The sequence below is a fragment of the Molothrus aeneus genome, chromosome 1 (assembly GCF_037042795.1).
Source record: "Molothrus aeneus isolate 106 chromosome 1, BPBGC_Maene_1.0, whole genome shotgun sequence".
In the NCBI taxonomy this organism is placed as follows: domain Eukaryota; kingdom Metazoa; phylum Chordata; class Aves; order Passeriformes; family Icteridae; genus Molothrus; species Molothrus aeneus.
This window is the reverse complement of record NC_089646.1, coordinates 148316620-148329541: the sequence shown is the minus strand read 5'-3', so window position 1 is coordinate 148329541 and position 12922 is coordinate 148316620. Positions and strand designations below refer to the sequence as shown.

The following is a 12922-nucleotide window of genomic DNA, read 5'->3' as shown; positions in this document are numbered from 1 at the left end:
AGTAATAAAACAGCAAAAATCTTTGATTTTTGTGCTTGAAGATTTAATCAGACATTTCAGAAATTGTCCTCTTCAAAATGACCACTTTCTGATGTGGACTGGAAGAAGAATCTGGTGTTGAAAAAGATTCTGTAAATGATAAAAGCAGGATTATAGGAGTATGAGACCCAATCCATCTATGTCCCATATTTTTGAAACAACCAAACTGCTATGATTTTTTTTTTTAGTTTTGATGCATTTTGTACAAATGCATTGTAGTCTTTTCTATATATCTTTGACACTTCAGAACACAGACCTACACCTACACAGACATACACTAATAGACTGGGAATTAATATAAAAGTCAGGAAAAAAAACACTAAAAGAAATCTCATTAAGTATTCTATTCAATAGCAACAGAAGATGATAAAAGTCTTAATTGTATGTGGGGAAAATACTATTGAAATTTTTGTATTAAAATTATCTTTTTGAATAAAATAACTGATAAGGGATGTGTGGAGTGTTTGAACTAATCAGAATGCATTTTTCCTCAGTGGCCTTGCAGTATTATTTCTTTGTTGTAAAAGATTAGCTTAAGAAGAAAGCAAGAAAAGGGAAAAATAGGAGATATTGCAGATTTAATTTTGAGTGGGCAGAATCCACAGGTAACAATTTTTCTATCATGCTTCTATATAGCTAGAAAAAATGTCATAATAAATAGCATAAATAAGATTGATTGTTATAAATCTACTGCCAACGTGAGACCAAATCTCCCAACTGCAATGCAATCCATAAAAATCTTATTGATTTCTCCCTATAACTAGAAAACAGATGTTAAATTAAAGCCTTACAGCTGAATTCTTTCTTAGCCCTCTGTCTGCATTGTACATTGAACAATGTCAAGCTGTTTTCTGTGCTATTCATGTTTATTCACTTTGAAAATCTGTGTTTTAGAAGGGAAGGCTCTCCTTTTCTAATAAAGTGCTTGAGAGAGAGTGGTTGAAGTGTTGACTTCTGTTTTACCAAAGTAATTTCATACACTTCTGTGAGCAGGCCTATGTTGGTAAAGGACAGGAGAGTATTAAGATGCAGCAAAAATTCCCTAATCCTGTCTTCCTCTGATATATGATCTATGTTCAGCAATTTTTGTGCCTTAGCCTTTTACCACAGAAGCACAGAGAGAGAAAAGTGATTTGTGGTGCTTGGTGCTTCCCCAAGCCCAGGAAAGTCCCTGCTACCCTGCTGAAATCCCTGGTTCTGGATGTGGCTCTTGGGGGTTTGGTTTGGGGTGACTGAGGTGCTGCTGGGCTGGTGGTCGGGACAAGCTGGTCCTGAAGGTCTCTTCCAACCTTGGTGGTTCTGTGAAATGCCTAAAATTTGATGCAGTGCACTAAAATAAATGAACACACACACAAAGATTGTGTTTGCCCTCAGTTCTGTGATGTGATGGGAGCACTCTGAGCCTGCAGAGCGGGGCTGGGGCCCCTGTGGGAGAAAAGGACACTTTAATGGCATGATGAGACAGCAACTGTGCCATGTCCCCATGCTGCCACATGCTGTCCCTCTGTGGGCAGGATCAGGACCAGATGTACTCATGTGACATTCTGGTGTACCACCTGCTTGCATTTCAGCACATTTTCTCATCAGTGCACAAAGCTTTTAACTCTTTCCTTTATTTCAGGGTGAGAGGGGAGCTCCTGGCCTCCCTGGACAGCCAGGAGACAGAGGAGTGCCAGGAATTGGCCTGGCTGGACCCCCTGTAAGTAGCAGGTCCTGCTGCAGCATACCATGAGGTGAAAAATCAGGCATTGCCACCTGCATTGCCTGTGCTCAGCTGTGCTGAGAGCCTGTGGGACATTTTGCCTTCTGAAGGTGCAGATTCCAGAAGAGTTCAGAGGCTGCCATTTGTGGCTCACGTGTCACATGTCTGCTATGAGGGCTAAAAGTGCTCTGGCATTGATTGATGTCACTCCTGAATTTTGTCAGGACTGTCACTCCTGAATTTTGTGCATCATCCTGGCACACTGCTGTGGATGTGAGAGGAGATCTGTGCCAAGGGAGCAGTTCTGGTCTCCTGCACAGACACAACCTTGCTGTTGTATGAACCCTGTTGGAAGGGATGAGTGTGGCACACATGCCCACATCAGTGACATAGTGACACTCCAATAGCAAAATAAAAAATCAGATTGCTTAAACTGCTATGTTCCAAGAGGGGCCTCCTGCCCATAATTTCCCCCAAATGTTTGGAAGGTTTGACTTTATCCAGCTCTGCCCTCCTGACTATCAGTTGGTCACATGGTGTATATGGGAGTCTGCTCAGAAAATTTGGATTTTCCTGTTGCTGGGCTTTGATCACTCCAATACTTGTCATCTACAACTCCTCTAGAAATGAGGGGGATTTGGCAGTGCTCTGGCAGTAGTCCTGCTCAGAGACCTCCAGGTATGCACTGAATTTGCTTGTGAAATATGTTTAGGAGGAAGCAAATGCTATTTCTGGCTGTAATTGCAAGAGGACATCTGAGCCCTTGCATTCTTTTGCAATACCTCATGCATGCCATGATCCTGGACCAATCATCAATGTTTGGTTATTAGTGCTCTGTCTATCTAGATATAAATGTCCCAATTAGTATAGGAACTTGCCTTGAAGGGATAAGTCATATTCCTGAGTAATGAGTTGAAAAATCTGGTTTTCTGAGGTGTATGCCCACTTAATATTTGCTTTTACTAAGCTGAATTCTGAGTTAGAACAGACAGGGTTGGTCCTGTTTCACACTGAGATTGTATCATGGCTTTTATGGTCCTCACAGAGTTACCAATCACTGCAGGTTTCCTGGATGTCCTTTGATTTATCTGAGGATCTATAGATTTATCTATGATTTATCTAAGGAACAGTGGTGTTCTCGCACTTCTCAATGTTCAGCCATTAATGAAATTAAAGTAACAAATGAGTATCTGGCTTGTTTGAAAATCACTAGCTAGTGGATAGTCTTTGATTACAGATTTTTAGATTCAGTCCAGGGCTAGATGAGTTCATGTCTGCATCCTGATGTATACAGGATGACAAAGTTGTTCTTCATTGGGGGTTTAGCATCCTCATCTCCCTAAACACAAATGACTAAGGACTTGACTCCAAATGCAGACATCTCTTGTCTCACACCAGAAGATTGGTTTTTTCAGTGTCTTCATTATTTGCCCACTGTCAGGATGTGTAGCCACCTACACACCACACTGTTCTCAAATGATATGTTTTATTTCTTTAATTTGCTTTACTAAATGCCTCTTTAAAAAAAGAAAAAAAAACCCAACAAAACAACAACCAAACCACTTTTATGATGGGTTTTTTTCCAGTATAGATTCATCATAACCTCAGCTCCAGTGCAAAGACTGGAATTGGAAAAAAAAAACTCTGTACAACCTTGAATCTAGCAGACTGTACAAAGACTGAATCCCACAGTAAAAAAAAAAAAAAAAAAAACCAGAATAAAATCAGTGGAGTTGCTTCAGTGCATATTGCATACTGAATTAAAGACATCAGCCTCTACTCTTTTCAGCAATGTGACAAAATTGTGTTTATAATACTTCAGCTTCAGAGCTGAGAGCCAACAATTCTTTTTAATTGGAATCCTCACCCTGTTTCCTCCTCTGCCCTTAACCTCTCTCAGCTTTGCTCCTTGCACAAAAAGTATATATAGATGAGGATTTTTTTTTTATCTTATCTGCTGAAGTATTGAGTTACAATTTACATAACACTGAGCCATAAACTTGAGCATTAGCAGAGTGTGTGCTTCCAACAGAGTAGGGGACAGCTTGGAAAACTGGGGTGAATTCACATGCATATGCTGAAGCTGCCTAATGCACGGATGCACAGTATAAGTAGAAAGATTTCAATTTTGCCCTGTCTTGCCTTGTGGGCATTAATTAAATTATGCATTAAGCCATTTCTTTAACATGCACTAAGGTGTCTTCTTCCGTGGAGACACTGTGCCTGAAACAGAAAGCAGAAGGAGAGAGGAGTTATAGTGGTGGCCAATTTATTCAAGCCTTGTTTTGGGTGTGTTTGGAATACCAGATTGAGTCACCCATGATGGATATGGCACTGCAGCACTTCTGTGGTGTTCCTGTAGAAGTGGGTACCTGCCAGGGGCTCCCTCTACTCAGCTGCACATTTTAAGTTGCATCCCCAAACAAACAGCATGCACATGCCCACTACTTTGCATCCCCAAACAAACAGCATGCACATGCCCTCCCCCTACTTTGACCTAAATTAAAGAGCACAGAAGTCCTGTGGGATGTTTTTCCTTGTCTAAGAGGTGGCTGAATGTGGTGGTCTTCAGAGCCTGGGGCAGTTGTCCTGTCCCAGCCCCAGGGATGTGTGGATTCTGTGGTTCTGTGTCTCCAGACCCAGCCAGGAGCATGGATTGTCCATGGGCACAGTGCACACACATCCACACTCAGGAGTGCAGCACACAGTCCAGAGCAGAGAAAAATGCCTTAATGCAGCACCCACCCTGCTAAATGAGAATTTAAAGTTTTGATTGCTGTGTCTTTTCTGTTTGTAGGGCCCTGCAGGACCCCCAGGAGACAAAGGGTCACTGGTACAGTATGTCTTTCTAGCTATACCCAAATTCTTTGGGGTGGGGGAAACCATACTAATTATCTTTTTTGCCAGTCATTTCATGAGGGCAGATATAATTGCTTTGGTTTTGCTCAAGGAATGGTCATAGGGTGGCTGATCCATCAGAACTTCTGTGTATTACCAGGTACTTGTCTGCTATATTGAGTTGTGAGAAAGAGTTGATCAAAAGCCTTGGCCTGGTGGAAATGTTTCCTTATGTGTCTAGTAGTCCTAAAAGAGAAATAATGAGTGACTTGCTTCACCCTTCTTTCAAAAAATTATTTTAAGGCACATAATTCAAGGCATATTTCTTATAGCCAAGGCCTCAAAGGTTTAAAAGAAACCATTTTAGAACATTTTTCTTACTTAAATCTTACAGATTTCAGTATTCACCAAACACACTTTAGTCCCTCAACATTCAGTTTTTCAAGGATGCAATCCATTCAAGGATGCAACCCAATCAAGGTGTGGCACAAACAACTGTGTACCATGGTCTCAGTAGACACTGGCCTGAATTTCCAGCACAACAGCCAGTCCTAGCAGAGTGATAGCCTGGAACTGAGAAGATGTGTGCTATTTTCAGAGTCCCCGTGGCAGGAAGGAAATAATGAATCTAACTCCATGTTCTTAAAAGGCTAATTTATTATTTTATGTACTTATATTATATTAAAGAGTGCTATACTAAAACTCTACTAAAGAATAGAGAAAGGATAGATACAGAAGGCTTAACAAGATACTAATGAAAAACTCATGATCTCTTCAGAGTACTGCCACAGCCGGGCAGTGATTGGTCATTAAGTAAAAACAATTCACATGAAACCAATCAACCAACCAGCTGTTTGTTGGATAAACAATCTCCAAACCACATTCCAAAGCAGCAAAACACAGGAGAAGCAAAATGAGATAATTATTGTTTTTCCTTTTTCTCTGAGGCTTCTCAGCTTCCCAGGAGAAGAATCCTGGGCAAGGGGATTTTTCAGAAAATATGACAGTGACAGAAATGGACCTTCTTTTCTCCTCTACTGTCCTGTGCTCAGGCATATTTTCTCTCTGTTCAAAAACCCACCTCCTGTAAAGAGTCATTAATACCTCTCCAATCAATGTATGGGAAGCTTGACTTTAGTGATGCACATGAAGTCCCTTGAGGCACAGAAATTATTGATATCAGGATAGTGCAGTGTGAACTGTAATTATATTTTTTCTTAAACTCTCTCATAGTTAGTAGGTGCTGGTTAATTTTTTCCACCAATTACTATTAGGTTAAGGATTTCTTCTCTTCAGCTAAGAAGCATCTCATAAATACTGCTCACACTACTGGGTTTGTCTGTTCTCTCCCTCTCAGGGTCCCCGTGGTGTGCCTGGGATCCCTGGACCACAGGGGCCTCCTGGCCAGGATGTAAGTAAAATTAAAGTGTAAGTGGTCAAGAAGCTGGTCAGTGCTTGCATCTAATTTCCTTAAAAATTTGTGCTGATAATCAACTGCAGTCTCTGAGTGTTACTAGGATTGTCCAAGGGACATGATTTGCAGAAGTGGAGCTCTTACAACTCAGGATGTCAAAGAGGAAAACAGTTGGAATGAGGAGGATTGCTTCAAGGAAAGTGGGGTTCATCACTGAACCACTTTAAAATGACACTGGAGAAGGGACTTGGCAGCATACACTGGGGAAAGATCCCACACTGGAAAAGGATGGTGGTTAGGCTGTCTAGGAACTTCTTAGAATCCACTGAGATAAGTACCCTTTCTGTTAAAACAGGGCCACAGCTGTTAAGTTCTCTGTGAGTTCATTTTGCTGCTGCTATTGTGCATTTTTGAGGACATTTTAACCTCTTGGTGCATTGTGCTCCCACTGTCTCAGGGGTGAGTCATGGAACTGAGGAGCAGAGAGGAACATGGCAGACTCCCAGCTGGAAAGCTGGCCCCTCTCTCTGCCTGCTTCCACTTCAGTGCTGCATCAGAAGGAGGAGAATTTTTTTTTTCCTCTGTGATGTGGAAACCAGTCCTCTGAAGGAGCCTCTGAAGATTTGGAAGGGCTTGATCTTTGGGTTTAAGGGAACACTGTGGAGAGGGGGAAGTGACCTCCTGGAACTCTCCTTCTCAGTGCTGCTCAGTGATGCTGTCGTGTCTGAAATGAGTACCAGCTCTCACCAGCTCCACAGCAAGCACTTTCCAGCCCTGGTGTGGCTTTACTGACATCCATCAGGTGGCCTAAAGGAGGTCCTTTATTGTGGAAAGAAGGTCTTGTTTTCTTCCCACCTACTTATTCCTAGAGGGGTTGTGGGTGCCTCATCCCTGGAAGTGTTCCAGGCCAGGCTGGATGGGGCTCTGAGCAGCCTGGGATAGTGGAAGGTGTCCCTGCCTATGGCACAAGTTTGAAACTGGATGATCTTTATGACCCTTTCCAACCCAAACCATTCAAAGATTCTCTGACTCTATACTTTGTCACAAGACAAAGGATTGAGCCAGGGTTTTCTTCCAGAGCCCATAATAGCTGAAATGGTCCCTTGTGTCCCTGGGCAGCCAGAGATTTGGGATTGATTGTGTCCTGCAGCTTGTCCCTAGATCTCATCCCCTTGCCTCAGATGTTTGAAATTTGAAATGAAGATGTTTTGAACAGGAGATAGGATAGATGGGTTTGTTAGAGCTGAACTGTGTAAGAAGAGTACCTGAGGCAGCTTTTTGGAGTCTCTTTCTGGCTCTGCTCAGATCAGCATTGGCTGGTCAACTCTTTGAGATGCAGCACTGAGGTCTTTACATTTTTCTTTTCCCTGAAGAAAATTAATCCAAACACAGACATTCCTCAGGCTACTTATAAAACATATTCTCTATTACACTCACTGCTTTAATTGCAATCAATATGTCTTTTAGAACCTTTCTGTATTGTCTGATCACTTGTTATACCATTCTGTCTGTGTTTCAGGAGGTATAATTGGAGGTACAGGGCGCATTCCAACATTTCTTGGTGTGTCAGCAGGGATAACCTATTTTGACAAGATCATGCATTTGCAGTTCCCTGATCTCTATCTTTATTTAACTAGCATAAGGAACTTTTTGTTCTGCTTCTGCACTCCTGTGTGCCAATGCAGTGTTCCTGTATCCTCTGAAACATGTCCATTTTTGTACTCTGCTGTGTTCAAACAGGATATCATTGGATAGGAAAGCTCCAATTTGAATTGCTAATATGAATTTGCCATGCAACTCCCAAGCCATGCAGTGTTAATTGCCTGAATGACTTGCCTCAGTGTCTTGTACTTTGCTGTGGCCTTTGCAAATGTATTCCATGGTTTTTTTTGAGACTGGAAACTTCTTTTAAATCACATTTACATACATCGAGTTACTCTCTGAATTATTTTTCCAATTGCAAACTCATCAGATGCATGTGTAAATGCCTGCTATCAGTTGCATTCTCTGATATAGTAAATCAGATTTACAACTGCATTTAGGGAGATGAAAGAGTCAATGCTGTTTTTGCAATAGCTTTGGCCAGAATTCTCTCCCACTGGTGAATAAATAGAGGTTTTTTTACATAACTACCTTCTGGATTCTTTCTGGTCCCCTAAAAGCATGTGTCATATTTTTTGGGATAGCCCGAAGTCACCTTTTGAAACATCTGTTGGCTACTCAATCTAATATCAAGAGTTCTCAGGACAGTGTCTTTTTTATTAAAATTTAGGTTTTGAAGATACTTGCCTAGGTTAACAATACAATTGTGCTGCTTTGGCCTTGTTCTGTTCCTCTTAGAAAAAGCCTTGCTATTTTTTTGTCCTCTAGAGTTCATTGTGTCCATAATTCCCTACAAATTATCTTTTTCTGCAACAAATTTGGGACATGTTGTCTTCTTCCATATATATAATATTCTTGTCTTTAAATTTGCTTTTTTTTTTCTGATTAACCAAAGCTCCAATTCTTAAAGCCTGAAAAGTGTGCTTTTTTTTAGGTTCATTTTCCCTAATAATATGACTACTTTTTTCCATAACAGAACTACTACACATTGTGCCTACTTTAAGGACCTCAGTCACTTAAAAAAATCACTTTCTCTTGCTTTTCAAAAAAAAAAAAAATCCAAATCACATTTTAATCTGTCCGTATTCCTGTATCAAGCATTAAAATAGTGTAGCCTGTAGTACCTTCTGTTGGGGAAGTTGGCCAATCTCCTAGTCTGAGAATTAAAAAAGGATGTCTACATATTCAGTGATGTTATATGCAGTGCTGTCTCCTCCAGCTGCTGCAGAGCAGGTCCCTCCTGCCTGGTTAAATTTGATGTATGGAGGAAATTCTTAACTGTGCATGGAGTGAAGCACTGGAGCAGAATGCCCAGAGAAGCTGTGGCTGTCCCATCCCTGGAAGTGCTCAAGGCCATGTTGGGTGGGGCTTGGGGCAACCTGGTCCAGTGGAAAGTGTCCTGCCCATGGCAGGGGCTTGGAATGAGATGGTATTTCAGGTCCTTTCAACCCAAGCCATGCCATGATTCTATGAAATGGTTTATTAGAAGGTGTAAAATGACAGGACAAGCCGCGGTGGGCAGGTGCAGGGCTCAGCCAAACAAATGCTCAGCCAGCTCTGGCTTACCAGCCCCTTTTATACCCTTTTGTGTCTACCCTCTGTTTGTTTGTTCCTCTCTCTCCCCCTGCACAGCCCCTCATGCATCTCCCCAGCTCTATCAGTCCCTCATCCCGCCCAGTTCATGGTCCCCCACTTTACAATCTGATCACTTGCAAGGTCCAGATTGCTCTCCCAGCAAGTGCAGTCTGTGGTTTTTGATGGCCCATCAGTTACTGCCAGTGATAAGATCTGCTTCTTCTTAGGTCTGCGTGTCTTGGAAAATTTAGTTTCTGATTTCTTCCTTTTCCCTTAATTTCCCAGCTGACAAGGTCCTGGATGAGGTAACCTTGCTGCAGTAAGCCTCCTCATATTTCCACATGCCTTGATCAATTAGTGTGAGTGTCCAGGTTTGCTTCCTATCACTGCCATCTTTTTTTGGTCAGGTTTGTGTCCTTGACATTCTAATTTATGACTTTCTCCTTCTCTTCCTTTGTTGAATTCAAAAGGTTCTTGACCAGATACCCCTAAAGGAGCAGACACTTTCTGGCCAGCCACTCTTACACTTCTTGGTGTGGGAATCATCTGTTCTCCCCTGCCTGTCTGCTGGGAGATAAAATGTTTCTGTTCAACACACCTATTTAGTGTCCTTAGATTAGGAAACAATCTGAATGAGATATTTTCTTATCCTCCTATTAACAGTGGGGGCACCTGTTTAATAGGATCTTTCTGTATTTTGATTATGATAATTTGAATAAACATAAACACTGAATTAATCACTTTTTAATTAGGTTAATTATTTATGGTAACTAAGTTCCAGCATTACCAGGAAGTTCATCTTCCCCCTGCATTTGCTTTCATAATTGCAAAACCTTTGTGGATGCATAAATTACTGCCAATGGATTTGAAAAGCAGAGTTTGCTGTTCTGAGGTTGATTTTCCCATCCTGTTAGAAGGACAGTTCCAAGGAGCCTTGGTGTTTGGGGTACTTACACCCCAAACCACGGTATACTTATTAACCCACCTATTGTCTGTTTATTGCTGTGACATATAACTGATTTAAGATATTGCATTTCAAGTATAATTTTCAGTCTTGTAATAGAACTATCCCACCATATGCCTGTGTGACTGACACACTTCCCCTATACACTTATGTTTCCTTACAGACTTTCTTTAAGTATTTTCACATGTACCACTGACCTGAGCATCATTTTCCCCATCATAGGATTTTGTCTATTAACTGCACAGGTATATAATTCAGAATCACAGTGTATTCTGAATTGGAAGGGACCCACAAGGCTCATCGAGTCCAAGTCTGGAGTGAATGGGCCATGGGGGGATCAAACCCACATCCTTGGCATAATTAGCACCATTTGCCAACCAACTAAGCTAAATATTGTTTTTTAGCATTATCAGCAACACAGTTTCCATCAGTTCCCATTTAAATTCCTGTGTGTCAGATTTTGCAGACTGATATTCTGGATACTGTGCATCCCACCTCCTCGTGGCTGACATCTTTTCCCTGTACTGGTGTGCTCTACCACTCATTGGATGTTCTGCTTTGTGCCAGCCACTCTTGGCTGCAATCTCCTGAAAGTGTTCAAACTTTTTGAGTTTTCCAGCACTGGTTGCTATTTGGGTCTGTGCATTTTCCCACATCGTGTTAGCAGCGTTTATTTTCTGTGCCATGCAGTTTTTTGGTCAGACTAATTTCCTTTTCTCTGAATTTTCTGGCTTTCTCTTTTCCAGTTCCCTCCCTATTAGCTTGTCAGATGCAGTTTTAACTTCCATGTCTTCATTCTAATATTTTCATTCTGCTCTGAGCAATATGAAGCTGCATCAGGGGAAGTTTAGGTTGGATATTAGGAAAAGGTTCTTCATCCAGATAGTGGCCAGACACTGGAACAGGATCCCCAGGCAAGTGGTTACAGCACCAAGACTGACAGAGTTCAAGGAGCATTTGGACAATGCTCTCAGGCACCTGATGTGATTCTTGGGATTGTCCTGTGCAAGACCAGGAGCTGGACTTAATTTTTTGTGGGTTCCTTACAACCCAGGATATTTTGTAATTCTGTGTTTGTAGCTTGTCTGGTTTTGTCAGCCTTTTCTAACTCCAGGCCTCTACAGACCAGCAATACTTCCTCTGCTTTTGACTCTGCTTCCATTGGCCTGTTCTCTGATAATGCACCATGCTGAAGTGCCATCAGCTACATCTGGTTTGTTCAGTTTGGCTCACAAAAGCATTCTTCAATGGACATTCTCTGTTTGCAATCTTGTACCTTTCAATTTTTCTGGGAAGTTTTCCTGGGGATTCAGGGTTTTTTTCAGGTTTGTCAGCCATGGCACAGAGCTTAATCTCTTTTCCTGTCTCATTTCCACCCTTTTGGAGACATCACCAGCTCCACATCATACAGTGTGCAAGAAAATGGGTTCATCCCTTTTTGTCTCAAGGCACTCTAATGACATGTGGGCATGATAGCTGTGCTTAATCCTTTCTGAGGATTTCCATTTTATTCACTCTCTTCTTGTGTGTCTTTTCACATAACTAAGAAGTCTTTTCCTATATTCTTTTTTTAAAAGATCTTTAAATACTCAGATTACACCACTACTGCCATGTTCATATTTCAAATCCCAAAGCAGAAGGCTGTCACTGAGCCCTATGGCATATATTTATAGCTGTGCTACTAGTCAGCATGAAAGACATTTCTGAACTGTCTTTTCTGTCTTGCTTTCTGATCCAGGATTATTCTCATGGCTCAAGTTTTTGCTTTGCATCACACTTTTTAGAGCAAGTTCTGTGTGAGTCCTCCTGAACAAAGTAGGTCTGGGAATATAAGATCTGTGTAATTGTTATTTAGCCATCCTTCTTCCCATTTGCAGAGGTGGCTGAGAACACAGTGTAGAAGATGCCAAAAGCATGACCTGACAGCATCTGTGAAAGGGAAGGGACTTTGGGAATAATACACAGTTCTCTAGATTCACCTTGAAATTATGTGGAAGAAGGAAAGCTATAAATGACTAAAATGGTCACTTATATTTACTGAATTCCCCAGAAGGACTTCTGGGGAGAAATGTGATCTAAACATCTTCTTCAGACATTATCTTCTCTTTGTTCTCACCTGCAGAAGGTTTAGTTCCTCAGGAAACAAGAGTTCATCCATGAACTTCAGTACTACTTCAGCTCCACTTTAGGTCCGTATCAGTGTGTGTTTAATTTTTGTCTCTGAGAATCTCAAGGTAATTGAAGGGTTGTTGCTCATCCAGAAGCATTTAATGTGGACATAGAAAAAGATAATTGATATATTTTTCCATTTTTTCTCTCCTCTAGCAAGACATACAGGATTTAAGTACTAAGTGAGACTCAAGGATGAAATTCTAGTTTGCCCTGTAGCTACAATTGTGGTGTATCATGACACACAGTGCTCTTCAGTCATTGATCCCCATGTCCCCATCTGGTTGTTGGTGTAAATAATGCAAGGAACTGATTGACAAAACTGAATAACCTGAGACAAGGTGGCAGAAAGAACACCCAGTGCCCTTCTTGGCTAAGCATTTGACCAAATTTTAAAGGAACTTTCCATATGGAAAGACTAGATAGTCTCAAAGAGAAAATCCTGCTGAGCCTAGACTGATTGAAAGCCACTACTTGTACTTTGATCAGCATCCAGATGTTGATGCAGCCCAAAAAGCTAATTGAGTCCTGGGCTGTATCAAAACCAGTGTGGCCAAGAGGTGAAGGGAGGGGATTGTACCTCTCTACTCCACTCTGGTGAGACCCCACCTGCAGTGCT

At 41.4% G+C, this 12922-nt stretch overlaps 1 protein-coding gene across 1 annotated transcript in view; it reads left to right on the top strand.

Moving 5' to 3' along the window:
- COL22A1 (collagen type XXII alpha 1 chain) overlaps positions 1-12922 on the top strand; it is a 207546-nt gene that overhangs the window by 153128 nt on the left and 41496 nt on the right. Inside the window, exons 40-42 of the mRNA XM_066566730.1 lie at positions 1661-1738; positions 4539-4574; positions 5937-5990. Coding sequence (XP_066422827.1) covers positions 1661-1738; positions 4539-4574; positions 5937-5990 — 168 coding nt within the window. The remainder of the gene's footprint in view (positions 1-1660; positions 1739-4538; positions 4575-5936; positions 5991-12922) is intronic.